Consider the following 25,576-nt stretch of genomic DNA (forward strand, 5'->3'; position numbering starts at 1 on the left):
TCACCCAAAAAATTGGGCTACTAAATTAATCTGCTGCTTTGAAGCAGCAACAGTAGATGAAAGTCTGTAGAGATTCTCCGTCATCCAGGTAATGGTTGTCCCAAAGGTTTTTTTTCAGGAGCCAACTGGACGTCTTGTTTTTTCTTTGAAGAAGTTTCACTTCTCATCCAAGAAGCTTCTTCAGCTCTCACAGGATAGTGGGGAATGGGAGGTTTTATATTCCTTGAAGACAGTTGGTCATTTGCATTCTTAATTTTAGAGGGTCGTTGAAGCACTTGGACTCTTGGAGGTTTATCTAGGTCCTGAATAGTATTACTTTTGGGACAACAGTAGATAAGTCCCCATATTTCTTACTAACAGCGGGAAAAACAGAAGGGGGGGGGACCTCTGAATTGAAGTGAGAAAAGCTCATTTGTCTCAGTAGGCAAGTACACAGCAGGGCGTGTTAAAAGAGATTTCGGATGTGTGAAAGCAAAGGGAAAGGGCGACTCAAAGGCGCACCTACGTTTCCGCCGCTCGGAAGAATCGCCTCGGAATACGCCAGACCGCCCCCCCGCTCTCGGCCCCAGTATCAATGCTTGGTTTTTGGTCTCCTTAGGCCTCCGTAAGTGAAAGAGGAGAATAGTGTGGTGCCCCCCTGTCCTTCAACTTGGGCTCTAGGCGCTTTCTTACCATGTTGGGTCTCCGCGTGGGCTCCGTCCTTGGCCGCCTCTTCAGACGAGCAGCAGCGGCAGACCCTTTCCGCGCCCAGGTAAACCCCCTGGGAAACCCACCTGCCCCCTTTTCGCCGGCTGCGGATCATTAGGTGCATGTTCCTTGTGGTTATATATTTCCATATGGGACCTGCTATTCCGGGCTGGGCAGGAGAGGAGGCTACTGGTGTGTGTGTGGGGGGGGGGGGGTATGTTAGCCCTTCCTCACCCCACCCCATCTCCCCCTTTGCTAAGATGCAGCCCTTAAGGTAGGCTGGGATTTGTTATGATTTCAGTTAAGATCCTCTTAGAAGGAAGATAAACCTGCAACTCTTGACTTTCGCTTTCTCCGAGATGGGTGGGGTGCCTTTGTCTCCTTTTGGCTATTGCTCCAAATCCAGCCGTTCCGGCTTCCTCCCAAAATGTGAAACTTCTCGCTTCCCAAAAAAGATTGCCCAGCAAGCATGTGGCAGCACCAAGTAGCTGGATCTGGGGTGACCTCAGAAACTCCAGGCTGGAAGAGGGCAATGCGCAAACAGCTTCCCTAGTATATAATCCAGTATTTGGTATACAGGTAATCCTCGATTTATGACCACAGTTGAGCCCAACATTTCTGCCTTTAAGTGAGATATTTGTTAGGGAGTGTTGCCCCATTTTAGGACCTTTTTGGTCACAGTCATTAAGTGAATCCCTGCAGTTGATAAGTTAGTAACACAATTGTTAAAGTGAATCCAGCTTCCCCATTGATTTTGCTTGTCAGAAGGTTGCAAAAGGGGATCACATGACCAACGGTCATAAGTATGAGTCAGTTGTCAAGCATCTGAAGTGTCTGCATTTTGATCATGGGCATCCTACAAAGGTTGTAAGTGTGAAAAACGGTCATGTCACTTTTTTCAGTACTGTTGTAACTTTGAACGATCACTAAACTGTGGTAAGTCGAGGACTACCTATAATATGATTCTATATAATACCTTCTTGATTCCTTCCTGCCTTGTCTCTTTACCTACCTCTGTATCTGTCTGCTTCCTGGATTTCACTAGGAGTCAAGCCCTCTTGGAAGGAGATTTTAATTTTACAATGTTTCCTGTCCTGAAACTTAGATATTTCATTTGTCCCAAGTCCGAACTATTCAGTTCATCAGGAATATTTCCCAAATATTCATTTTTTTAGAGCATCAATAAATGTACTATGAATGTATCACAGTTCAAATAATGTTGTTTTTTTTTAAAAAGACCAGTGTGAGTTTAGCCTTATGGAAAAAGCCAAATCACATTTCTGTATCGTTGCTAAGAAAACAAATGGGCATATCACGGAATTATCAGAACTCGAGCTCAATTTAACAGAAATTGTGGTGAAAAAAATGCTTGCTGGTTGAAAAATAATTGGGAAACAAACTCTTAAGAACATATAAGTAGAAACTGACAGTGTATAAAGAAAATTGTAGCAGTTTGGATGAATTTTTCTGAAGGATTCTCTGGATAGAGCTGTTTAAAAAACAAACCTATATATAGCTATATAACAAAGAGACAGGGTCTGATAATAGAGAAAAATGAAGTATGGAAACTCTGGAAGAAATAAATTATCATCTATAAATTACCGTATAACTCTGATACCATTTTCACTTCTCTGGATGGTCCATTTTTACTGAATCAGTTTTTCTCCAGAGAGTGGTATATGATATCGTTTCTCCACATGCTATTAAAAAAGCATCACTTGGATAACTTTTCTCTCTGCCACAAATGGTTTTAGTAGTACATTTCTAACGTAATTTTCTTCTCTTCAGATGATTTTCCCAATCCTAGACAATTTCAGATAAAATGTTATTAAGTCATTAGAAGCATTGGAGGTTTGGTACAATTATGGCACAGGAACTTTGCATAGCAAATGCATTTTTCTGTAACATGTCAGTATGTTTTATGTTTATGCTATGTTGAAAAAACAAATTCCTCTTATATGCTGTATGTGTAAGGATGTCCAGCTGCATCACTGTTAACTTTTGCTGCAAGAGATCTTAATGCCAATATCTAAATTTTGTTTAGGATTATGAGTATTTGTTTACTTTATAATTTATTATTAATCTCTAGTGATTTCTTCTTACACATAACATTTTTACTGACTGAACATTTTTATTGATATGGTAGAAGTTAAAACTAAGATGTGCAACTAGTCAATCCTTTTTTAAAAGACATGCAGGCTCAAAATACAGGTAGTCCTCAACCTATGATCACAATTGAGCCCAACATTTTTGTTGTTAAGTGAGACATTTAAGTGAATTTTGCCCCATTTTACCTTTCTTGCTCAGTTAAGTGAATTAGTTGATAAGTTAGTGACCTGGCTTCCCCATGCTAAAAATGTCGTAACTGAAAAACAGTCATAAGTCATTTTTTCCAATGCCATTGTAACTTTGAATGGCCACTAAGCGTACTGTTGCAAGTTGAGGACTATCTGTAAAACAAATCTCTGCAACATAAGCGGTACATTTTGAGTTTCATAATACAAAAGAGGCGCAAGGGAAATGGAATGATTTTTGATTGAACTGAGATTTCAAATATATGTGTGTATTAATTTCTAGGCGACTTTGAAGAAATGCTGCCTAGGAAAAATGCAGCGCTTCTGTCGGGCTTGAAGTGTACGGCTTAGAAAACATGTTATGAACTAATGCCAGAGATGAGCAGTGGTGCGTGAAGCTATGAGAAATGCACTGTCGGTTCCTAAATGAAACAAATTATAATATTTTACCATGGACTGCAGACATGCACATCTTTTGCTGTGCTTCTAGTTATTGATTTGCACACTAATTTTTGAACTGTGTTAGAAATCTTGCACTTCCTTGGAAGATATCCGTGCTTTTTCTGTTGAAAAATTAGTAAAGGAGGAAAACGTTCCTGAAAGACAGTGCCACAAATCTCAATGTTCTCGGCCCTGTGCACCCAGAATATTATTTATTCAGGCTTCTATGCCACTCCAGTCCAAAGAATATTAGATGTATGCATATTTTATAAAATAAAATAAAGCAGTTGTAGATTCTCATGTAAATTGATGTAGAAAGAACTCCTATTTATAGGGTATGTGAAATGTGTTGATTTCTTTAACTGTCGATAATTGTCTAACTTAACAAAATGTTAAAACTGTAATACAGTTTGATTTGGGTTTATCATGTTGCACATACCACACTAGTACAGTCTGTAATCCATACGGTAGTTTATGGATACTGTAATGTATACAATGACATCATGGAACATCATGACAAGGAGATAGTGCTGTGAATCACTTTAACCCTGTGCAGATGTAAGGTATCCGAGTTATTTTCAGCCAGTCATTCAGTTACTTAGTTAGCTGAGAGAAAATGTGTTTTACTTAACAAGCTTTGTGTTGTAAGGAAGTCTTGACCTTCAAAGTAAAGTGACCCTGGTCTAGACAACAGATTTCTTAAGAAAATGTCAGCCATAATTGCTAGTGAAACCTCAGGAAAATTGTTGTCTAGAGTCCCACAGTTGCTCAACCCTGAGGCTCAGTGTTGGCCAACTCCTGTATATTTGTGTTGTAAGTTTCTTCCAATGCATGCTCTGAAAAAAGTTACTTAGCAAGCTTGGCGGATTGCAGCATGGTTTTGTAGGACACATTTGTGCAGTGTTACAACCAGCTTGATGACCAGGGAATTCTGGGAATTAAAGTCTATACATCTTCAAGTTGCCAAAGTTGAGAAATAACTGCCCTTGAGCCTTTAATATATATACCCCAGTGTAACAGTGCAGAGAAAAAGGGCAGCATGATTTCTCTCATTTCATCCCTGCTTCAGTGGTGGGATTCAAAATTTTTTACTACAAGTTCTGTGGGTATGGCATGGTTGGTGGGCGTGGTAGGGGAAGGATACTGCAAAATCCTCATTCCCTCCCCACTCCTGGGGGAAGGATACTACAAAATACCCATTCCAACCCCACTCCAGGACAAGGATACTGTAAAATCTCCATTTCCACTTCACTCCAGGGCAAGGATACTGTAAAATCCCCATTCCCTCCCCACCCCACTAACCTGCTTTCTAGCTCCGTTCTCCTTTGCAGGGCAACAGAAGAAGACCCAGCTGATTGGCTGGGGTGGCGATTAGCTGGGACCCGGCAGCAGAGCCAGCCAGAGGTGGTATTTGCCGCTTCTCTGAACTGCTCAAAATTTCCGCTACTGGTTTGCCAGAACCGGTCAGAACTGGCTGAATACCACCTCTGCCATGCTTCCAGATGGGGAAGCAATAGCTGCACACTAGGAAAAATGTTTTCCATTAAAATAATTAACAGAGAGTCAATTATCAAGGTATTGAAAAGATATGTCATAAGACCATCCCAAGACATTATTTACTAGGATCCCTTTCTTAAAAAAATATCTCTGGCCAGGATCAACTGGTTTAGAACTAAATCCCTGATAAAATGTGCTGCCAAGGCTTTACCAGATACTTTTGTTTATACTCACTGTCATTTCTAGTATAAAAAGGTAGCAAAAGCCCCCCAAACAGTTTAAACCTCACCATAGACCTAAAATCCTAAGAGAGTACTGTGCAACTCCTAGACCCCCTGTGTCTTTAAGAAACTACCTCATGGGAAATGTAACTACCTTATGGGAAATGTAGTCCCATAACATGTAACCACATCTGTGCTCCCTGATTGGACAGTGGGGTACTCTGCCCGGGAAATTGATTTATTACTGACCACTCACTGAATCGCCTTCGGCTCTACCAGAAGCAGCTTTGCACCAGTGGCATGGGTTAGAGGAATTAATGTCTTTTTACTGTTCTGCCCCTGGCAATGAGGTTCTGCCCGGGCAGCCAGTTAACTCCACACTTAGGAATATCTTTCAGATCACGTTTATTATCAGGCATCCTTAATAGCAAAACTTACAATTCACTGTTAAGATTCTTCTGACTTTCCATGATCTGTCCCATCACGTAGTGTAAAAAGACATTAATTCCTCTAACCCATGCCACTGGTGCAAAGCTGCTTCTGGTAGAGCCGAAGGCGATTCAGTGAGTGGTCAGTAATAAATCAATTTCCCGGGCAGAGTACCCCACTGTCCAATCAGGGAGCACAGATGTGGTTACATGTTATGGGACTACATTTCCCATAAGGTAGTTACATTTCCCATGAACACCCCCACTGCATTCTTCTGCTGCCATTTCCGGAGTTTCTGCAAGTTGAAGAGATACGGATTGGCATATGTTTTTGTTTCAAATACTCTTAATACTCTTAAAGTCCTTTTCAGCATTTCACCCTGGTTTTAGCCTATGGTCTCTGGATCCTAATTAGTTCCTGGCTGGCCATTGAGACGGCAACAGAATGTATGAGATCAGGAAATTGGTTTATTCAATAAAACGGGTATCAAACTGGAGGCCCACAGACCAGATGCATCAGACACAGGCCACAGCCACCCTGGCTCTGCAAAGACCAAAAATGTTGTGATATGTCACCTAACATCAAGTGATACGATCAAATTTGTCACCTGTGCAATAAACTGCATGAGCTAATCATGTGAAGCAATTCAGTATATTTTCATGGGTAGCCCTTTCTCACTGTGATTGTTTTGATCCAGAATCTGATTCATAAAGATTTCCTTTTATTAAAAGTAAAAATTGCTCCATTTCATAGGTACATCTTAATTATTTCAATACATTTTTTCTAGATAAATGTTTACAATTATAACTTACATTAATGTCACTTTATGCATGCTATTTCTGAAAGCATAAATGTTAGGTCTTGACAAATAGAAACCCTCTGCATATTGTTGTTTCTGATTCTGAGCTCATTGATATGTGTGCCATTTTCTGTATGTATTTTAGGGCTTGAAAAAAGTATTCGGAAAGAGTTGGACAGCAGCATCACCTCTCTGCCCTTTGTCAAAACAGCTTGATTTTTTTCAAGTCTTCCTGAGAGCTTCAAAAAAAAAGAAGAAGAAAAATGCGAGTGCTTTAAGAATTGCTTTGAAGATTCTTAATATGTTTTTAAAAGCTGCTTTGGAGATTTCAAGCTTTATAAAAATCCTTAAAGCATCAGCATCTTTTTTTCCAGATTTAGGCATAAGCTTGAAAAAAAATCAGGTTGCTCTAATGAAAGATTGAACAGAGTCTGAAGCACTATCTACTTTTGGGAGTGCATCCTTTGTGAATATGACACGTATAAAAGAAAATCTGGAGCTAACGTCTTCTCTGGGAACAATTGAGGACACTATTGTAACTCACAGTGGTAGGCCAAAATTTCCTCAGGCACCATCACTTCTGTATCTTTTTTATGAGTTCTTGTGTACTACTGAAAATGTTTTGCCATAATGCCATTTCCAATTCAGGTTCAGGAAGCTGTTGCTTAACCAGATATTTAATTACAGAAATCCCCCCTTGTGAACTTCCACAGCATTTTCCCATGCATAATACCTCTTCCTTTATAATGGATTTTGGGAATCTAGAAAGATACAGATTGTTAATTGAATAATCTCTTTCTCAGTTTTTTCTTACTTCCTCTCCCTATCTTGGATTTTTCTACACATTTTCAAGATGAATAGCATTATAAGTGAAACTTATTTTACAGTGAAACCTGTATTTGCTCCCAATAAATTACAATTGGTCCTCGACGTACAACAGTTCAAAGTTACACTGGAAAAAGTGGCTTATGACTGTTTTTCACACAACAAGGATTGCGGTATCCCCACAGTAATGTGATCAAAATTCAGATGCTTGGAATTGATATTTATGATGGTTCTAGTGTCCCAGAATCATGTGATAACCTTTTGTGACCATCTGACAAGCAAAGCCAATGGGGAATCCAGATTCACTTAACAACTGTATTACTAACTTAAGAACTGCAGTGATTCACTTAACAATTGTGGAAAGAAAAGTCATAAAATGAGGCCAAACTCCCTTAACAAATGTTTCACGTAGCAACATAAATTGGGAGCTCAATTGTGGTCGTAGGTCGAGGACTACCTGTATTGTTAAAATGCAAAGCTTAAACATGAATGAAGTTTTAGCATTTTATTTATTAAAAATCCCAAGTAGTATCTCACTGATCAAATAATATATTCACTGATTACAAACCTAGAAGCTATCATTTCCACTATTTATTTTTATACTTTTGTCTCTTTAAAGCCAAATGTGTTTCAAGCTTGTTCATCTTTTGCTACGGGACCCAGACAGGAAGTTGGCACTATCTATGAACTTCGTACTTATGACCTTAAGCCAGCAAAGACAAAGGAGTTTCTTGAATTGGTCAATAAATATATTAAGATTCGTATGGTTCACTCACCGATGATTGGATTCTGGACAGCTGAATTTGGGGCAATGAATAAAGCATTTCATATTTGGAAATACGGTATGAATTGCATGGTGGTGTTTCAAAGAGGTTGAATGTGCCTTTTTAAAAGTTATTTCTATGAAGTTTGTCACCAGGTTATATGGTTACCGTCCAGTGGTGGTATTCTGCCAGTTTGGGTGAACAGGTAGCGGTGGCAGCTGGAGGCCCCGCCCACCCACCCCGACGTAATGCGCAACCTTCTGCACATGCAAGCACACTCACATTTGCAAACTGGTAGTAAAGATAAGTGAATCACGTCACTGTTACTATCCCAGGGTTACAAATAACAAGGTCCAAAAAGGTTTCAGGACCTCTGGGATTAATGAAGCTAGTTTAGAAACACTGTTTTGTTAACTAAGCAATAGAAAAAAAAGTATTCATCCTACTGCCTGCCAGTGCACATTAAATTGCCTGCCAGTAGAAAAGTTGGTAATGGACATTTTCATTGCTGCCTGGAAAATTCTGAGTCATCAAGGCTCACAATCTATAACTGCTAAAGGAGGCCCCAGTCTTTCTCTTTCATCAGCTGGAGTCCCTGACATTTGCTGAAACCATTTGGAGTTTAATTCACAATTTTCATAAGTATTGGGATTATGCAACAGTGCATGGCCCAGCAAAACAGCATGTGAGCTTCTTGAAGAGAAAATAGGATGGGGCAGACTGTATATTCCAAGGCTGCATTTGAGAATGTTTTGTTCTCTAATAGTAATATTAAGTTAAAACTTTTTATTAAACATTAATTTATTGCTCTATAGTTTTGTACACTTATCATGGAAGCAAATATAACATGGCTGTAGACGTTCACTCTCTCTTTTTCCATTCACAGATAACTTTGCACACAGAGCAGCTGTAAGGAAAGCTATAATCAATGATAAAGAATGGCAGGAAAAACTAGCGGCAATTCTTCCACTTCTGGATAAGCAGCATATGGAAATTGCTTACATGGTCCCCTGGTGTGAGTTGGGAACCCCACCAAAAGAAGGTCGATTCTGTTGCTCCTCAACCTGCTGCACTGATTTTGTAGGCAGTGAAAGGAATTCCACAAAAACTCAGAAATTGTTTGAGGAGAGGGTCTAGGGAAGATAGCATTATTGCTGGGTTCGGAATCACACACGTTCACTAAAATTATGCAGCACACTTGATTAGTAATAGTCATTAGTTTCTTATAGAGGAATAAGGGGAGGAGGCAAGATTAGCAGCTTCTGAAATAAGCTTGTAGAAGTTTATTTCAGAAGATGCTTTACCATTTGCAACAGGCCTTGCCACTTCTGGTTTAACTTGATACCCCCAAAATGGCTCCCCCCTTGCCTCTAACCATCCTGTAAGGATGGTAACATATGCCAAAAAAACACCATAAGCTACTGTTGGAAACCAAATTAGGCATTGTGATATTTGCACTACTTTCCACAGCTGTGGACTGAAACCAAAACAATACTTCAAAATATTCATTCTTTTAATGTCATTTTAAAAGGTATATTTTCCAAGTCCTTATTTATATTTGTGTATGTGTACAGTATGTGTGAGAGAAATTACTATGTCTATTGCTGTCTCTTAAAATGATTTAATGCATTGGTAAAATGGGGTTTTCTAAGTGGTCAAATTATATTTAAATCTCTTCTGTTTGAGACAGGCATGGGATATGTGGACTGATGGGCATACCTACACAAATAGAATTCTGAATTATGAACTGAAAGTAAATGCATAGATTTAAAGCAAAAAGTGAAATGAAATTGAATTTAGATCAGTGATGAAAATATAATGTACTGTAAGAAATGAGTTGCTTGTTTTTGTCTCACTGCCTATAATAACCTGAAAATGTTTTTTTTTCTCCAGTGCACTGCTCGGAGAGTCCAAGCGTGGGTTAACACAGCCTATCTGCCCTTGGACTGAATGATGTTTTTCTCTTGACCACGCCTCCCTTTGCCTCACCATGCTCAGTTTAAAAACTCAGTCCACCCGTTGGGACTGTTTTGGGAGTGCTCCAGTTAAAGGACAGATAGGCTGGAGTTTTTCCCACATTTCTTGGACCACCTTGATTCATCCTTGTATTCAGTGAATTGTGCAGGTTCGTCTTGAAGGCTGAGAGGTCACCCGGGCCATCCCTGTCACCGCTGGTCACAAGCGGTCCAGGGCGTGCGAGCCGCTTGCCCAGCGGCTACTGGCGAGCGGCGGGGGTGGCGGGAGACACACCCAGGCATTGGATCCAGGCTCCCATCCCCAACCGCCATTCAGTGGAGGCTTGGCGGGCGTTTTCGCCACTAGCTGGAGCGGTTTCCATTCTTGCCTGGCAACAGCGGCGACCGTTAACCGCTTTGCGCGCTTTTCCCTAAGGCGACTTGAATTTGGCGGGAGGAGGCTGCGTGTGCACCAGCCACCATTTCAATTCTCTGGAGCGAAGTCGTCGAGAGAAGAAGGTTCCTGCAGCTTCAGGAGAGCGAAACTTACTCTGCAGTCAGGAAGAGACTCGTCTTCATCTCTCAGCAGTAGCAGAATGCTCCAGGGAGGAGCGGGGCTAATCCAGGGCGCCGACTGGCCTTTCCCTCCGAAGCTAAGTCTAGGGGCTCTGAGGGCGGTGGGAGAAAGGACCCCGTCCAGCAGGCGGCCCTTCCCTCCCGAAGAGTCTTCAAGGGCGTTTTTTGAGCCGGCTGGCCAAAGCGTGTGCCCGTTCCAGCAGCAGCTAGCTTCCAGGCCCCGTGGGGTGCTCTGAACATGGCTGAGGAATACAGGGAGGCCTTGGAGGAACAAGCAGGGCCCTCCAGCAAGCATAGCAAGCTGGATCCCATAACTAGAAAAGGCAAAGGGCACAAGGGTCCTAGTGGCAGATCTCCCCCAGGGACTGCAGGGACCACAGTGAAAGCCAGGGAGGTGTCTAGGCCCCACCAGGCAGCGGAACCTCTATCAGCCCCTCACCACAGGGATATTTCTCCCTCTGTTAGGGAAGCCCAATCCCCAGGGGGCAGCGAATTCATTTCGGGGGAGGAGTATGGATCCAGGGATCCCTCGCCGGAGGCTTCCTGGAGTTACCCTGATTCCCCTAGCTCTTCCATCAGGGAGGAACAAGAATCCCTTCTGGACACCCTGCGTGAGGAGTGCGAATCTAGCTCAGGCAGAGTAGGCCGCAGCAGGCCTCACAAACATCGCCCAAGGAAGGGCAAAGGTCAGGCCCTTTCGGCTGAAATGAGGGAGGTGATCTCCTTGGCCATTTCCCAAGGAATCGCGGAGGGGATCAAACACAGGGGTTCACGAAAGGCTAAGGCCCCCAAAAAGAAGCATCAGGCCAAAGCCTCCACCTCTAAGGAGCCGGCCTCTACATCTGCTTCATCTTCTTCCTCTAACTCTGATTCTTCCAGCTCTGAGCAGGAGGGGGCTGATGGATTTGTGCTGTCTGAAGATGAAGACCTTCCCCCTGACAAGCCGGCCTTCACTGGCCTTTTCAAGCCGTCATTGTTTAAATCGATCCTGCACAAGGCTATGACAGCTACGGAGCTAGGCCCCACTTCCAAGCCTGAGGCTGTCCAGGCTTCCACATCCAAAGATCACAAACATGGGCTGTTTAAGGAAACGGTTTCTGCCCCGGAGGTCATCCCTGTACCTGACCTCTTCATGGATGTCGTTCAGCGCCAGTGGGTCCAACCCGGCACGCTGACCAACCCCAGTGGGGGGGATAAGACCCTTTATGCTGTAGAAGGGAAAATGGAGGACATTCTGAAGTTTCCAGAAGTGGATGCCCTGGTAGTGTCCTTAACATCTAACTCTAACCTACCGGCTGAGCTTCTGGAGGGATTGAAGGCTGAGGACAAGAGGTTGGAGAAGGCGTGCCACAAAACTCACATGGCATCTGCCTGGGCCATTAAGGCGTCCACCTCTGCCTCATTTTTTACCAGGGCTACCTTATTCTGGTTAAGGCAGCTCAGATCTAGACCAGGAAATCTCGGTGGTGCCATGAGCTCACTAAAATTATCACGGCAGTCGAGTACTCGTCTGATGCCTCCTTGACTGCTGCAAAGTTCGCATCCAGGGCTCTCGCCTCCAACATCACTTCTCGCCGCCTCCTGTAGCTTCGGCACTGGCAAGCCGAAATGAAGGCCAAATGGAAGCTGGCATCAGCTCCCTTCAAGGGAGGTCTCTTTTCGGAGATGCCCTGGACAAGTTTGTCACCGAAACCAAAGACAAACGAAAAATCCTTCCAGCAACACTTGAGAGGGGCGAGCGTAAGGGATCCGATTTCTTTCGTAAGCAACCTTACAGGAATCAGGGCCTTCAGCTCAAACATCCTCCTACCAGAGGCCCTTTCAGCAGGGGGGAGACAGACACCAGGACAGACCCTCCTTCGGGTCTCGAGCTAGGCAATCCCAGTCTTCCTTTCGGAAGCCATTCCGAGGGGGTGGCAACAATAATGGCAGCTCCCATCCCTTTCGTAAGAGGAAGTGACGATCACAGGGGTCCTCCCATGGGGGGGGGGTCGGCTGCGGCTGTATGCCGACAGGTGGGAGGAGATAACATCGGACAAGTGGGTCCTCAACACTATCCAGAAGGGCCTGGTCCTGGACTTTCTGACCTTCCCTCAGAGGAAGTTCCTTCACTGTCCTACCCCCAAGAACCTAGAAAAGAGGGATTGCATGCAGGCCGAGATTCTTCATCTCCTCCAGATAGAGGCCATAGAACCAGTCCCCAGAGATCAGGAGGGGAGTGGGTTCTACTCCATCCTCTTCCTGGTCCCTAAAAGCTCGGGGGGGGGGGGTTGTGGAGGGCCATCTTGGACCTCAAGAGCCTGAATCAGCAACTGGCCTACAAGAGGTAAAAGATGCAGTCACTCCACTCCATCCTGGACTGTGTGAGGGAGGGGGACCTATTGACCTCAATAGATCTAAAAGAGGCCTACCTGCATGTCCCCATCCATGCGGCCCACAGGAAGTTCCTGAGGTTTTGTTCGGAAGGGAAGCACTATCAATACAAAGCGCTCCCCTTCGGGTTGTCCTCAGCGCCCAGAACATTTACCAAGATACTGGCAGTGTTAGCGGCTCATCTTCGCAGCCATCCGGTCCATCTGGAATGTTATTTGGACGATATAATTATTCATTCTCTCACCACCGAGCAGGCTCACCGCGATGTCACACTGACTGTGCAGATGCTGCAAGAACATGGCTTCTCTGTCAACATGGAGAAGAGCCAGTTCCGGCCATACAACACCTGGGTGCAGTCATCGACTCCACCTCCTGCCAGGTATTTCTGTCTCCAGCCCGGCTGTCCAACCTGAGACGCAGAGTGAAGCACTGCAGACTTTCCAAGTCGGTACCAATCGTCCAGCTGTCTCAGCTCCTGGGGATCATGATATCATGTTTGAAAGTTGTCCCCTGGGCTCGTCTCCACGCCAGGGAGCTGCAATGGTTTCTACTGCCAATGCAGAGAGCGAAGATCAGCAATTCCCACAGGTGCGTTCGGCTCCCGTGGAAGGTGATCCGATCTCTGGCCTCGTGGAGGTCCGAGGCAGTCAGAAAAGGCTGTCTATTCAAGGAGCCAGAAAGAATCGTTGTCACCACAAATGGCAGCCTTCTGGGGTGGGGCGCCCATTGTCAGGGTCACCTTGCCCAAGGTCAGTGGACACAGAGGGAGGCTGCCCACAGTATAAACTGGCTGGAACTGAGGGCAGCCCGTCTCGCACTAAGACGGTTTGCCAGTCTCATAAAAGGGGCTCACATACTGTTGATGACAGACAATGTGGCGACAAAAGCCCATATAAGGGGGCACTCACTCAAAGGCTCTCATGCTTGAGGCAGAGGCTCTGGGCAGGTGGGCGGAGCGTCATCTGGCTTCTCTCAGTGCAGATCATATCTCTGGCACCAGCAACCGGGAGGCGGACTGGCTGAGCCGCCAATGCATCGACCACTCGGAGTGGCGCCTACACCCGGACCTGTTCCAGCAGATCGTGAGGAGATTTGGCAAACCGCAAGTAGACCTGTTTGCCACACATACCAACACACATCTCCCACACTTCTTCAGCCATTACCACTCGCCGTTAGCGGAGGGGACGAACGCGCTGAGGTCCGACTGGCCCCAGGGACTATTGTACGCATTCCCGCCCCTGCCTCTCATCCCGCCGGTAGTGGCCAAACTCCTGACCGAACGAGCAGAACTTCTCCTGGTGGCTCCCTTCTGGCCCAGGAGGCCCTGGTACGCGGACCTTGTCAGTCTTTCCGTTCAGAGACCGTGGCGAATTCCTCAGGACCACATCTCCCTCAGCCAAGGGGCAATCAGTCATCCAGGCCTCCAGTGGCTGCAACTAGCCGTCTGGCACTTGAGGGGGAACTCCTGAGGAAACAGAACATCTCTGACAAGGTCATACGAACGATACAAGCGTCCAGGAGGCCTTCTACTACCAGAATCTACGATGCCACCTGGGCCACCTTCTCAGCGTGATGCAAGGCTAGAGACATTGTGGACTTTTCAGCCTCGATACCTCAGACCCTGGACTTTCTGCAGGAGGGTCTGGATAAAGATCTAGCAACCAGTACACTTAGATGTCAGGTTGCAGCGTTGTCCACCATCCTAGCCAGGGGATCCTCTCGTTCTTTGAGTCAACACCCTCAGATCAAGAGTTTTCTCAAAGGAGCAGCAAACATCAGCCCTCTGGCAGTTCACCGGTATCTGTCATGGGACCTACCATTTGTGCTGAAGGCTCTGATGAAACCTCCCTTTGAGCCTCTGCACACGACCAGTCTACGCCACCTAACCATCAAGACTGCCTTCTTGGTGGCTATCACATCTTCACGCAGGGTATCCGAGCTGCAGCTCTTTCTGTCAGGGAGGATTTATGCGTGGTTCACCCCGACAGGGTCATTCTGAGACTTGATCCTTCCTTTACCCCGAAAATTAACTCTCTGTTTCACAGGACTCAAGAGATTATATTACCTAACTTCTGTCCCAATCCTTCTCACCCTAGAGAGCATGAATGGCATAAGTTGGATGTGAGGCGTGCCTTTTGTACTTATGTAAAGAGAACTAAGGAATTCTGCTGTTCAGAGGTATTTTTCATCTCCTTCCTTCCTGCTTCCCTTGGCCGCAAGGTGTCATCACACATACTGGGTCGTTGGCTGCGTGCTGGCATCAAACTGGCATATGAGCACCAGGGCAAGACGGCTCCGTGCCGGGTCACCGCACACTCTACTAGAAGCGCAGCAGCAGCCTGGGCAACCCAGGCATCTATTCTAGACATTTGCAGGGCGGCCACGTGAGACTCTCCCACCGCCTTCATTAAAAACTATAAAATTGACACCTTTGCCTCAGCCGAAGCCTCCTTTGGAAGAAGAGTATTACAAAGAGTAGCTGAAATTCCATTGGCTCCGGTCCTTCCCCACCCTGGGACTCCATAGCTTGGGCATGTCCCACGCTTGGACTCTCCGAGCAGTGCACTGGAGAAAGACCGTTGGCTTACTTGAACGGTCATTCTCGGGGCACTGCGAGGAGAGTCCAAACCCACCCGGGTCACATGATATGACTGTATTGACTGTAATTGATTATAGGACTGTCTTCCTTCGTTTTTAAACTGAGCATGGTGAGGCAAAGGGAGGCGTGGTCAAGAGAAAAACATCACTCAGTCCAAGGGCAGATAGGCTGTGTTAACCCACGCTTGGACTCTCCTTGCAGTGCCCCGAGAACGACCATTCAGGTAAGCCAACGGTCTTTTTCTTCTAGGAGTTTATGAGTTGGTGACTTATCAGCTGAAACCAGGTGGTCCAGCTTTATGGGGAAATTCATTCAAAGCAGCTATTGATGCACATGTTAGCAAAGGCTATGCAAAACTGATTGGCTTCTTCCACACAGAATATGGATTTCTTAATACAGGTACAGGCTCAAGATTTTTCTTATTTCAAATGCAAAATTATGCTCCAATATATATATTTATATTCCTATTATTAATAACTTCAGGAACAAGAAAAAAAATGTATCAGTTTAGTCCAGATTTAGTCATATTTAAAAGATAATTTCTTTGAAATATTTTTGTTTTGCCCCTTTAAACAAGTTCTGGTCATAGCAAATGACAATGCATCAGCTATATCATTGTAGAATCCCCACTTCTAGAATCATAAGAATATTGTTTAAATATTTGGAAAAAATCTAGGAGTACAGTGAGCTGGACTGTTGATTCATCTATTTCATGTCTATGCTAATTGGCAGTGGCTTTCTGAAGTTTTGGAAAAAGTTTACCCACTTTGGGGGGGGGGAGGAAATGCTTTGACTATACCTGAAATTTTAGAACACAGAACATGGGATACAGTTATTTAATTCTAGAACAGGGGAGGCCATCTTTGCAACTTTACAACTAGTGAACTTCAGTTCCCAGAATTCCCCAACCATGCTGACAGGGGAATTTGGGGAATTGAAGTCCTCAAGTCTTAAACGTTGCCAAGGTTGGACATCCTTCCTCTAGAACAGGGGTTGGCAAACTTAAACACTCAAAGAGCCATTTGGACCCGTTTCCCAACGAAAACACCGGGAGCCACAAAGGTCCAAACCAGAAGCCCCCTGTTCAATTGTGGAGCTGACCGGAAGTTCAGTTCCCCCACCAGTCTCCTCCTAGTGTGGCGTACTTTTTCTTCTACCTGTCATAACTGAAAGCCCTATCAATTGTGGAGACAACTGTAACACCCCCCCACCTTGCCATAGAGTCTTCTCCTAGTGCACTGTGCTTCTCTCCCTGCCCCTCCATCGGAAGCTCCTCTCAAAATTGTGGTGCCGACCTGTGACAGAGCCACAGCAGAGGGAGGAAAGAGCCACATGCGGCTCCAGAGCGCAGTTTGCTGACCCCTGCTCTAGAACAACACCGTACCTCTATATCATATCTCTGTGACTAGCTTGGTCTTTATAGAATTGTACAGAGACAGTCTCAGGGGCAGGAAATTGTTTGTGGACATTGGAACTTGAATGTCATAATTTTTTCTATAGATGTGCATGCATACCTTGTGCTAGTACTGGGTTCTTGCTTTTACTTTCACAGTTCATGTGCTTTGGTGGTTTGAAAATCCAGATATCAGGGCAGCTGGGAGGCATATGGCCCATGAAGATGCCAGAGTGGTAGCAGCTGGTAAGATATTACTGTGTATCTTGGAATGGCTATCAATGCTTTTTTAAAAGTTTGAGAGTGTGTGTTTTAATTCTTATTTTCAGTTCGGGAGAATATTCAGTTCTTGGAAACCCAGCGAAACATGCTCCTGATTCCTGCATCGTTTTCACCTTTGAAGTAGTTTTATTCCAGTTGAACAAGATTCAAATTATGAGTAAATAAGGACAGTACAGAATATCTGTACTGAAATGTTTAGACCGGAGAATAAAAAAAATGGATATGTCTAAAATAATAATTTCATAATGGTGTTACACTCATATTTAAATAACTTATAAATAAAACTAAAAACTAATTATAAAATATAATAACCTAAAATAAAAAGTTGATGTCACTTATGTTATTTAATCAGGAAAGTCTCATGATTAATGTATAGATTGCAGTGAGATCAAGAAAATCAAGTTTCACTTATTATAGCTGAAATATATTTACATATTTATTCTTGAATATTTGGTGATGGATCTGAACTTTTTATGGTATTTATGATTGCATTATGATTGAGACTGTTAAATGTGAAATTAAATAGATTTTCTGGATTGTGTGTATGCAATTCTATCATTTCCTATCCTGCCACTTGGCAATTTCACTCATTCTGTTTGTGTTACATATCTCTGCAGAGATATGGCAGATTGTGGATTCCATATTCTATTCTTTAAAATTCTAAAGGGTATGATGTTCTTCAGTCTAAAAAAATCATGAGCACATTGCAGAATTTTGAAATATTGTATATTTTAATGGATTACATAAAATATTTTACAACCCAGAACTAATTCTAATTCTTATCTTTGGTTGAAAACTGAACTTGAATTGATTCTTCCAGTCATCTTTACTACCATGTGTACCTTTGTGACAATAAACATGAATGGCCCTTTTGTCTAAGTTGATATGTCAGTCTAGACTACGCACCTGCTTTACATTAGAAATAAACTTGAAAAAGGGCTACAACTGAAGGCATTTTATTTTCATTCATCTTCCTCTTAATGTTTTAATTCAATCAGTCTTTGATTCTGCAGTTCCGTAAATTTGAAAACATAAAGCAAATGCATGCAAGAATCGTGACTTTTAATTCTGCATCTGATGTGCTCCTCCTGGTTCTGTTCAGATGAGTTGGACAATTCCAATTCCTCCAAATTTGAAGTCCAACCACATCTGAAGGACATCTAGTAGGAGAAGGCTGCCAGACTTAAATAAAGTCACTCATTGAAGCCCTTTGTCTCATTTTGCCTTAGCCTGAATATATACACAGTGATTTGCTATGTGCTGCTGTGTAGGTGAGGCAAAATAAAAATAAGTACTTAAATGTGGATTCACCTTTTCATGATTTTATCTTTATACTGTAACGTCTCAGTCATATGGTGCATAATCCCTAAGGTGACCAGACATCCCGCTTTTGGCGGGACAGTCACGATTTTTCAAAATTTGTCGTGTCCCGCTGCGTGTTCAAAAAGTCCCGATTTAAAAAGGACACCGTTAAAAAATTTTTTTTTATTTCTCTGAACTGTCGTTCCCGATGTGGCCTTTAGAGGGCAGTGGTTTCCATCCCTCCGCTCGGCTTGCTCACAGCCCTCCCTCCCCTCCTGCTCTTCCAAAGACGATCATATCTCCCTTCCTTTCGATCTGGTTGCTTTTCTCCGGTCTCCTTTGGTGAGGGGGGGGACGGGAGGGGGGGAGAAGATCTGTCATTTTCCTTCCTTTAAAAAAAGGGGGGGGAAAACCCCAGGATTTATTGCAAATAAAGAAATCCACCCCAAATGGATCGGGAGGTTGGATGAGGGAGGGGAGTGGGAATTAGGGGAAAGGGGGATTTTCCTCCCGTGCCTTGGATTTCATTTATTTATTTATTTATTTATTTATTTAAAAAATGTTTTTCTTGTATTTCCTTTGCTTGTTTGTTTGGTTGAGGGGGGGATGAGTAGAGAAAAAAGAGAGAGATCTGGGAGCTTGAATTGGGGCGGCTGGAATTGGGGCTGTGGGATGGGGAGGGCAGTAACAATAGCAATAGCAGTTAGACTTATATACCACTTCATAGGGCTTTCAGCCCTCTCTAAGCGGTTTACAGAGTCAGCATATTGCCCCCAACAATCCGGGTCCTCATTTTACCCACCTCGGAAGGATGGAAGGCTGAGTCAACCTTGAGTCGGTGAGATTTGAACAGCCGAACTGCAGAACTGCAATCAGCTGAAGTAGCCTGCAGTGCTGCATTTAACCACTGCGCCACCTCGGCAGTGTCTGTGTGTATAATTTGGAAGAGGCGGGGGGGATGGAGGAGATTTCCTTCTCTCCGCTGCTCTTCTCTCGTCTCCTTCTGTCGGATGGGGTTGGGAGTGGGTGGGTGGGTGCGTACGATATCCTCTTATTTTTTTAATCTATCCCTTTCCTACCTTGTGATCTCTCACTTAACAGCTGCAAATAAAAGACTCTACTAGCAATTCTCCTTTTGTTGCTGGTAAAAATCGTACACACACACACACACACACAAACATTTTGACTGCTCTTTTTGTGCACCCAGTGTGAAGTTAGCAGGAATGAAGGCTGCACACACACAAAAATTAATAATCCCCGTTTTTGCAGCCCTTGAAGAGTATTCGGCGACTTCAGCTGGTCCAGAATGCAGCCGCGCGAGCGATCGTGGGTGCACCTCGATTCACCCACGTAACACCTATCCTCCGCGAGCTGCACTGGCTGCCTGTTGATCTCCGGGTGCGCTTCAAGGTGCTACTTGTCACCTACAAAGCCCTTCATGGTATTGGATCTGGGTACTTGAGAGACCGCCTACTGCAATTACCTCCACTAGACCGATAAGATCGCATAGATTAGGCCTCCTCCAAATTCCATCAGCCAGCCAGTGTAGACTGGCGACTACCCGGAGGAGAGCCTTCTCGGTGGCTGCTCCGACCCTCTGGAACGAACTCCCCATGGAGATCCGGACCCTCACCACCCTCCAGACCTTCCGCGCCGCACTTAAAATCTGGCTATCCCGGCTGGCCTGGGGTTAAAGACTCTAACCCCTACTCGAATTGTATGACTGTTGAGTTCTTAAATGATGTAGTGCTTTTATGTTGTAAATTGTTTGTCCTCCCCCCCCTTTGAACTGTGAGCCGCCCTGAGTCCCCCCAGGGAAAAGGGCAGCATACAAATAAAGTGAAACTGAAACTGAACTGAAAACTCATCCATCCCTCTTCATTCTTTACATTTCTCTACACATTTCTCTATTTATCATATTAAGTCTATCTCTTTTTTAAAAAATTATTATTCTGCTGGTCTTCCTGGGCAGCCTTGATGCCCCCCCCTCCCCCGCAAAAAAGAGGCAAGTTAGAAATTTAAATTTTCATCCAGCATGACTAAGGTGTGCTTTATCCAATTTTGTCCTCTTCAGCTTCTGTGGGCAAGGACAGTCTACCTGCCAGTATAAGGAGTCATGGGAAAGGAGCAATATAGGGGGATTTACAAACTATATTCGTGTAGACTTTCTAAAGAGATTTAGCGATGATGGCATAATAAGATGTCACAAGGCTTGCATGATGCCATATAATGAACTTGGCTGCATTGAGTCATTTAAAAAAAAACTTACTTTTTTTTAAAGGGGGCGTTCTACTCTATTCTATTCATTTCTATTTCAATTCAATAGCATAAGGCATTATAATGCAAGCTAGCCTTAGCTTTCAAACAGTTCATTTAGTGACCAAAGTTACAATGGCATTGAAAAAAGTGACTGATGACCATTTTTCACACTTAGCGACCATTTGCACACTTAGCGACCGTTGCAGCATCCTCATGGTCACGCGATCAAAATTTTGATGTTTGGCAACAGATTCGTATTTATGATGGTTTCAGTGTCCTGGGGTCATTTTAATTGCCTTTTGACAAAGTCAAATGGGGAAACCAGATTCACTTATGTTACTAACTTATCAGCTGCAGTTATTCACTTAAGAACTGTGGCAAGAAAGGTGGTATAATGGGCTTAGTGACCAAAGTTACAATGGCATTGAAAAAAGTGACTGATGACCATTTTTCACACTTAGTGACCATTTTCACACTTAGCGACCGTTGCAGCATCCTCATGGTCACGCAATCAAAATTTTGATGTTTGGCAAGAGTTACAATTTATATTTGTAAATTGTAGTTATGTTGAAATTAAAAAAAATATTACAATACTATTTTTGTGTTATATGAAAATTTTTGTTGCTCCGTATAAATTTTTTAATCAAGCCCCCACCCCCACCCTGGTCAAAGGTGTCGCTCTTTACCAATCTGAAAATCTGGTCACCTTAATAATCCCCGTCGTCGTCGTCGTCCCCCACGCACTACTAAAATGCCAGTTTTCAGTTCAGTATCAGAACGCACAAGATAGTACGGTATTCACAAAATAGGCATTTCTATAGGGTGACCAGACGTCCCGCATCTGGCGGGACAGGCACGCCTTTTCATAATTTTTCCCGCGTCCCAGGCCGTTCTCAAAAAAACCCGCTTTATTTGGGCGCTCGCTGGCTCCCCCGCCCATCAGCTGCTGCTAGCTCACTCATTCCGTTCCCCCATCTATTCTATTCTACACTAAAAATCTAAGCCAGCCCAGCCTGCCGCTCACTAATTGGCCTGGACTCTAGCCAATCAGTGAGCTGGCTGGGATGGAAAACTTTAAGCACGCGGCATCCCAGCCAGCTCACTGATTGGCTGGAGTCCGCTTAAGCACGTTGCACGAGTCTCCATTTCATTTCGCCGTTTGCTTTTGCTGCTTCACTGGTGAGTAACCGATGGGAATCGGGAGGCTTCGCCGCTTCGGGTGGGCGGTGGCGGCCTTTAGCAAGGGAAGGCCTTCCCTAGGGAGGCCGCAGCTGGCAGTAGCCGCCGCGGTCTGGCTTCCCCCACCCCGCCTCCTCCACTAGCCTTTGTCCTTCCACAGTAGGGCGGCTGGGGGGAGGACACGGTCCTCCTCTCCTTCTCCCCCTTTGCGGAGTTGGGTGGGCGGGCCGTCTCCTCCCCCCAGCCACCCTACTGTGGAGGGACAAAAGCTAGTGGAGGAGGCGGGGCGGGGGAAAGCCAGCCCGCGGCAGCTACTGCCAGCCCGCGGCCTCCCTACCGAGAGAGAAACCCGGGAGAAAATGCGGGGAGGGGGGAATTTGCATGGGGCGGGCTGCAAGAGGGAGGGAGTGAGTCTGGATTGCTGCAAAGCAAGTCTTGGGAAGTCCTTTGCGCCGGCTAGAAAAGGTCTTCACTCACTCCCTCTTCTTGCAGCATGCCCCGATGCCAAAAACGCATCTGTGCCCGCCGACAACTCCTGTGCGCGAGAAATGAGCCGGGCTCCCCCGGGAGACACCCACCCCCAGGCCGGGGGTGGGGGCTGCAGGTGGGGGAAGGGCGGGGGGGGTGGAGGAGCCGCCGCAAGGGCACCGCATTTACCCCTGCACCAAGGCTGGAAACAGCAAAGGCGGCCAGGAAGGTCCAATCGGCCGAGACCATCACTCCACGTTTCCTTCCCTAAAAATTTACATTTCTGTCAGAGGAAAGGTCACAGTGTTGTGTGGTAGGCGGAGCACAATGGAGAGGAAGGAAAGCGGGTGGGCAGTTTAGGGATTTAGGGAAGGGAGCCAGCTGTGGAAGGAAAGGGAGTGTGCGGGGCCGTGTGCGCGCACGCGCGCAGACCAGCCGCCAGGAAGTTGTGTCTGCCTTTGCCAAGGGAATATGTTGCTGCTGCGGTGGTTGCTGGCCTCCCGTTGCCAAACGGCGCCTGGAAGCCATGAGCGGTGGACGCAGCCCTTGGCGGCTTCTAGCAGGGGACCGTAGCAAGCGTCTCTCCCTTCGGCTGCAGCTTCCTTTCCTCTCTCTGCCCGCGGATGCTGTGGCTGCTTTTCGCTTCTCTGCCTCTTCCTGGGGATCGTGGAGGAATCTTAGTCTGGTATCATTGAGGAGAACCTGCCAAGCAGCGGCAGCAGCAGCGGCAAAAGCAGCCAGGAAGGTCCAATCCTGGCCCGAGAAGACCCAGGCTACCCGCGCAGCGGGTTCTCCTCAATGATGCCAGACCAAGATTCCTCCACGATCCCCAGAAAGAGGTCCGTGCCGACGCTTCCCAGGTCGTGCCTGTCCCTTCTCAAAAGGATTCCGCTTGACCACCGCTTCCTCCTCTCCAAGGCCCTCAGCAACAGCAGCAGCCGCTGCCGACCTCACACGGCGGTCCTTGGGAGCGCTGCAGAAGCCCTGCCAAAGCGCCCCTTTCCCGGCTCCACGGCTGCATGGGACCGCGCCACCGCTTCTTCCTCGCCCATCCCAGTTAGCTTGCTTGAAGCTCCGAGGCGGCGGGAGGAGGGTCGCGGGAGTGGAAGTGGGGGGTGGTCTCCCCAACCGGGAAGGGCTGAGAGGCTGCCGGTTAACTTTTCTTGGCGAAATCCTGCCTGTCCGCCAGCAAAAGCAACCATAAAAACCACCCTGGTAGCTTGAGCGGGCCACATTCAGCCCTGCCCCAGCGTTTCCTGCTGCCCGAGGAGGGTGGATTCCCTGCATCCGTATTGAGGTTGGCATGTTTCCGGTGGCGCTCTGGGAGGGGGAATGATGGAGGGGAAGACGGCGCAGCGGCCGGTGCCTAGAGCGGAGCCAAAAGAGGTCCGTGACGGTGGCTCGGAGCCAAACGGGAAGAAAAGGCGCTGCAGGCCTGGGGAGTGGGGGAGCAGGAGGAGCGCTGGTGGTTTGTTTTTGGGGTGGGGGCGCGACAGGGAAGGGGGTGACTGCGCGGAGAGGCTCAGAGACGGACATGCCTGGCAGTCGGTGGGGACGGTGCCGAGAGGGGCTTGCGCTGGGAAAGGGCGGTGTGCGGCGGACCGTACAAGCTCTCTCCCTCCGTTTTAGGGGAAGGACAGCAGTTGTTGGCGGGAGGCGTTTTGTTCTGAGAACGGGCTGCTCGGCGAGAGGAAAGGGGGCTCCCTGGGAAGCGAGAGCAGCGAAGAGGTGGTGCAGTCGCAGAATTCCCCGACACGCCTTTTTTTTTTAACCCACCCTATCTCGTAGGGTTGTTGTTACGGGGCTGGACTAGGAAAGGCAGCCTCTCTCCCGTTTTTGAGAAATGTAAGGATGTCCATCTGGTAGAACAACCACCTGTGCAATTTGGTGGTGATCCCCGAATGTTCAAGCCATGTAATGCGTGGGAAGGCTTTTGGGAAGCCAAAAAAATGTGCCCTTCTTCTCAACTCCCTCTTTCGTGCACAGGCTGAATCGAAACCATTTATCTCGGATAAATATTGCCCAGCCTCCTGTTACAGTCAAACTGGTCATTTTTTAAAAAAATTATTGACTTTATATGCCAACTCACTGGTAAGTCAACTCTGGGCAACTTAACAAACAATAGCAAGATAAATATAGAAACAATTTCAAAACATCTATATAAGAAACTAGATTCAATGAGACAGACAGGGATGAGATCTTCTAACCCCATCCTCCAGCAGGGAGCCAGAAGAGTGGGAGTAGTTGCACCTCTGGATCACAGTGGAAAAGGCTCTTCTTGATCCCACCCATCAGAATTCCTTAGCAGATGGCATCTGCCAATGGCCCCTTCCACTGGAGCTAGTGGGGCAAGCTAGGTCCACTAGGATGAGATAATTCCACAGACACCTTGGATGTATGCCATTATAGGGTCTTAAATGTAATACCTTGAATTGGACCCAGAAGCAAACTGGCACACATGCACCTAATGTAACAGCAATCTTAAATGTGCCACCCTAGGGCGCCCCCAGAACTCTCTGCGCCGCTGCATTCTGCACTGGCTGTAGCTTCTGAATAATCTTCAAGCATAGCCTCATGCAGAGCACATTGCAGCAATCTAACTGAGAGGCTATCAAGGCAGGAGTGACTATGCGCAGGAAGGTCTCACAGTTCCAATACAGGCACAACTGGTGTAAACATGAAGCGGTGCAAAAGCCCACCCAGCCACAACTACTGCCTGCATTTGAGCCTTAATAAACTAAACCATTTTGTTCTTCATCTTAATGGTATAATTGAATGAGATTTGGGAGTAGGTTATTTCCAAGATGTGTGGTTGGGCTGGTGAAGAAAGTGTGAGGCTCAAGAGCTAACATAAAAAAAACAGGACCATATTTTCCTGGCAAGATTCTTGCAAAATTTACTTGCAAAATTTTAGAAAGGCTCCTTATGTGAAGATTTTAAAAAGGTGAACTGGACCTCTATTAGGGAGGGGAGTAGAAGATCAGAGGTAACCATTTGGATCCCCTTTCAAAAGGGAATAAATATTATCAGCAGTTTAGTTAGTAAATTGTAGTTAACAGCATGTTGGCTTCAAAAGTGGTCTTTAGATTAGAGATTGCAGCTTGCATAGAATAAAGTTAGCATACTTGAAGTGAAATAGGCTTTGGTTATGTTTAGGTTGCATTAGCTAAAATGTGCCAATACTGTCCTTGTTGGTAAGAATTGTTGTCATGTTAGAAGAATGACTAAGGCTG

The 25,576-nt window shown here is 45.6% G+C and overlaps 1 protein-coding gene across 1 annotated transcript; it reads left to right on the plus strand.

Annotated features, from left to right (window-relative positions):
- Positions 1 to 284: 284 nt before the first annotated feature.
- On the plus strand, positions 285 to 17,676 carry LOC116506467 (protein NipSnap homolog 3B-like). The gene is made up of 6 exons (XM_032214230.1): positions 285 to 751; positions 7,813 to 8,035; positions 8,844 to 8,999; positions 15,710 to 15,859; positions 17,013 to 17,099; positions 17,183 to 17,676. The coding sequence occupies exons 1-6, from the start codon at positions 674 to 676 to the stop codon at positions 17,257 to 17,259; spliced, it is 771 nt and encodes a 256-aa protein (XP_032070121.1). The 5' UTR covers positions 285 to 673; the 3' UTR covers positions 17,260 to 17,676.
- The last annotated feature ends 7,900 nt before the right edge of the window (positions 17,677 to 25,576 follow it).

This window comes from Thamnophis elegans, chromosome 3, assembly GCF_009769535.1.
Source record: "Thamnophis elegans isolate rThaEle1 chromosome 3, rThaEle1.pri, whole genome shotgun sequence".
NCBI classification, from domain to species: Eukaryota; Metazoa; Chordata; class Lepidosauria; order Squamata; family Colubridae; genus Thamnophis; species Thamnophis elegans.

Coding starts and splice junctions, on each gene's coding strand:
- LOC116506467 (XM_032214230.1), top strand. CDS start 674: ATGTTGGGTCTCCGCGTGGGCTCCGTCCTTGGCCGCCTCTTCAGACGA. Junction 752..7,812: donor CAGACCCTTTCCGCGCCCAG/GTAAACCCCCTG, acceptor GTCTCTTTAAAG/CCAAATGTGTTTCAAGCTTG. Junction 17,100..17,182: donor TGCCAGAGTGGTAGCAGCTG/GTAAGATATTAC, acceptor TCTTATTTTCAG/TTCGGGAGAATATTCAGTTC.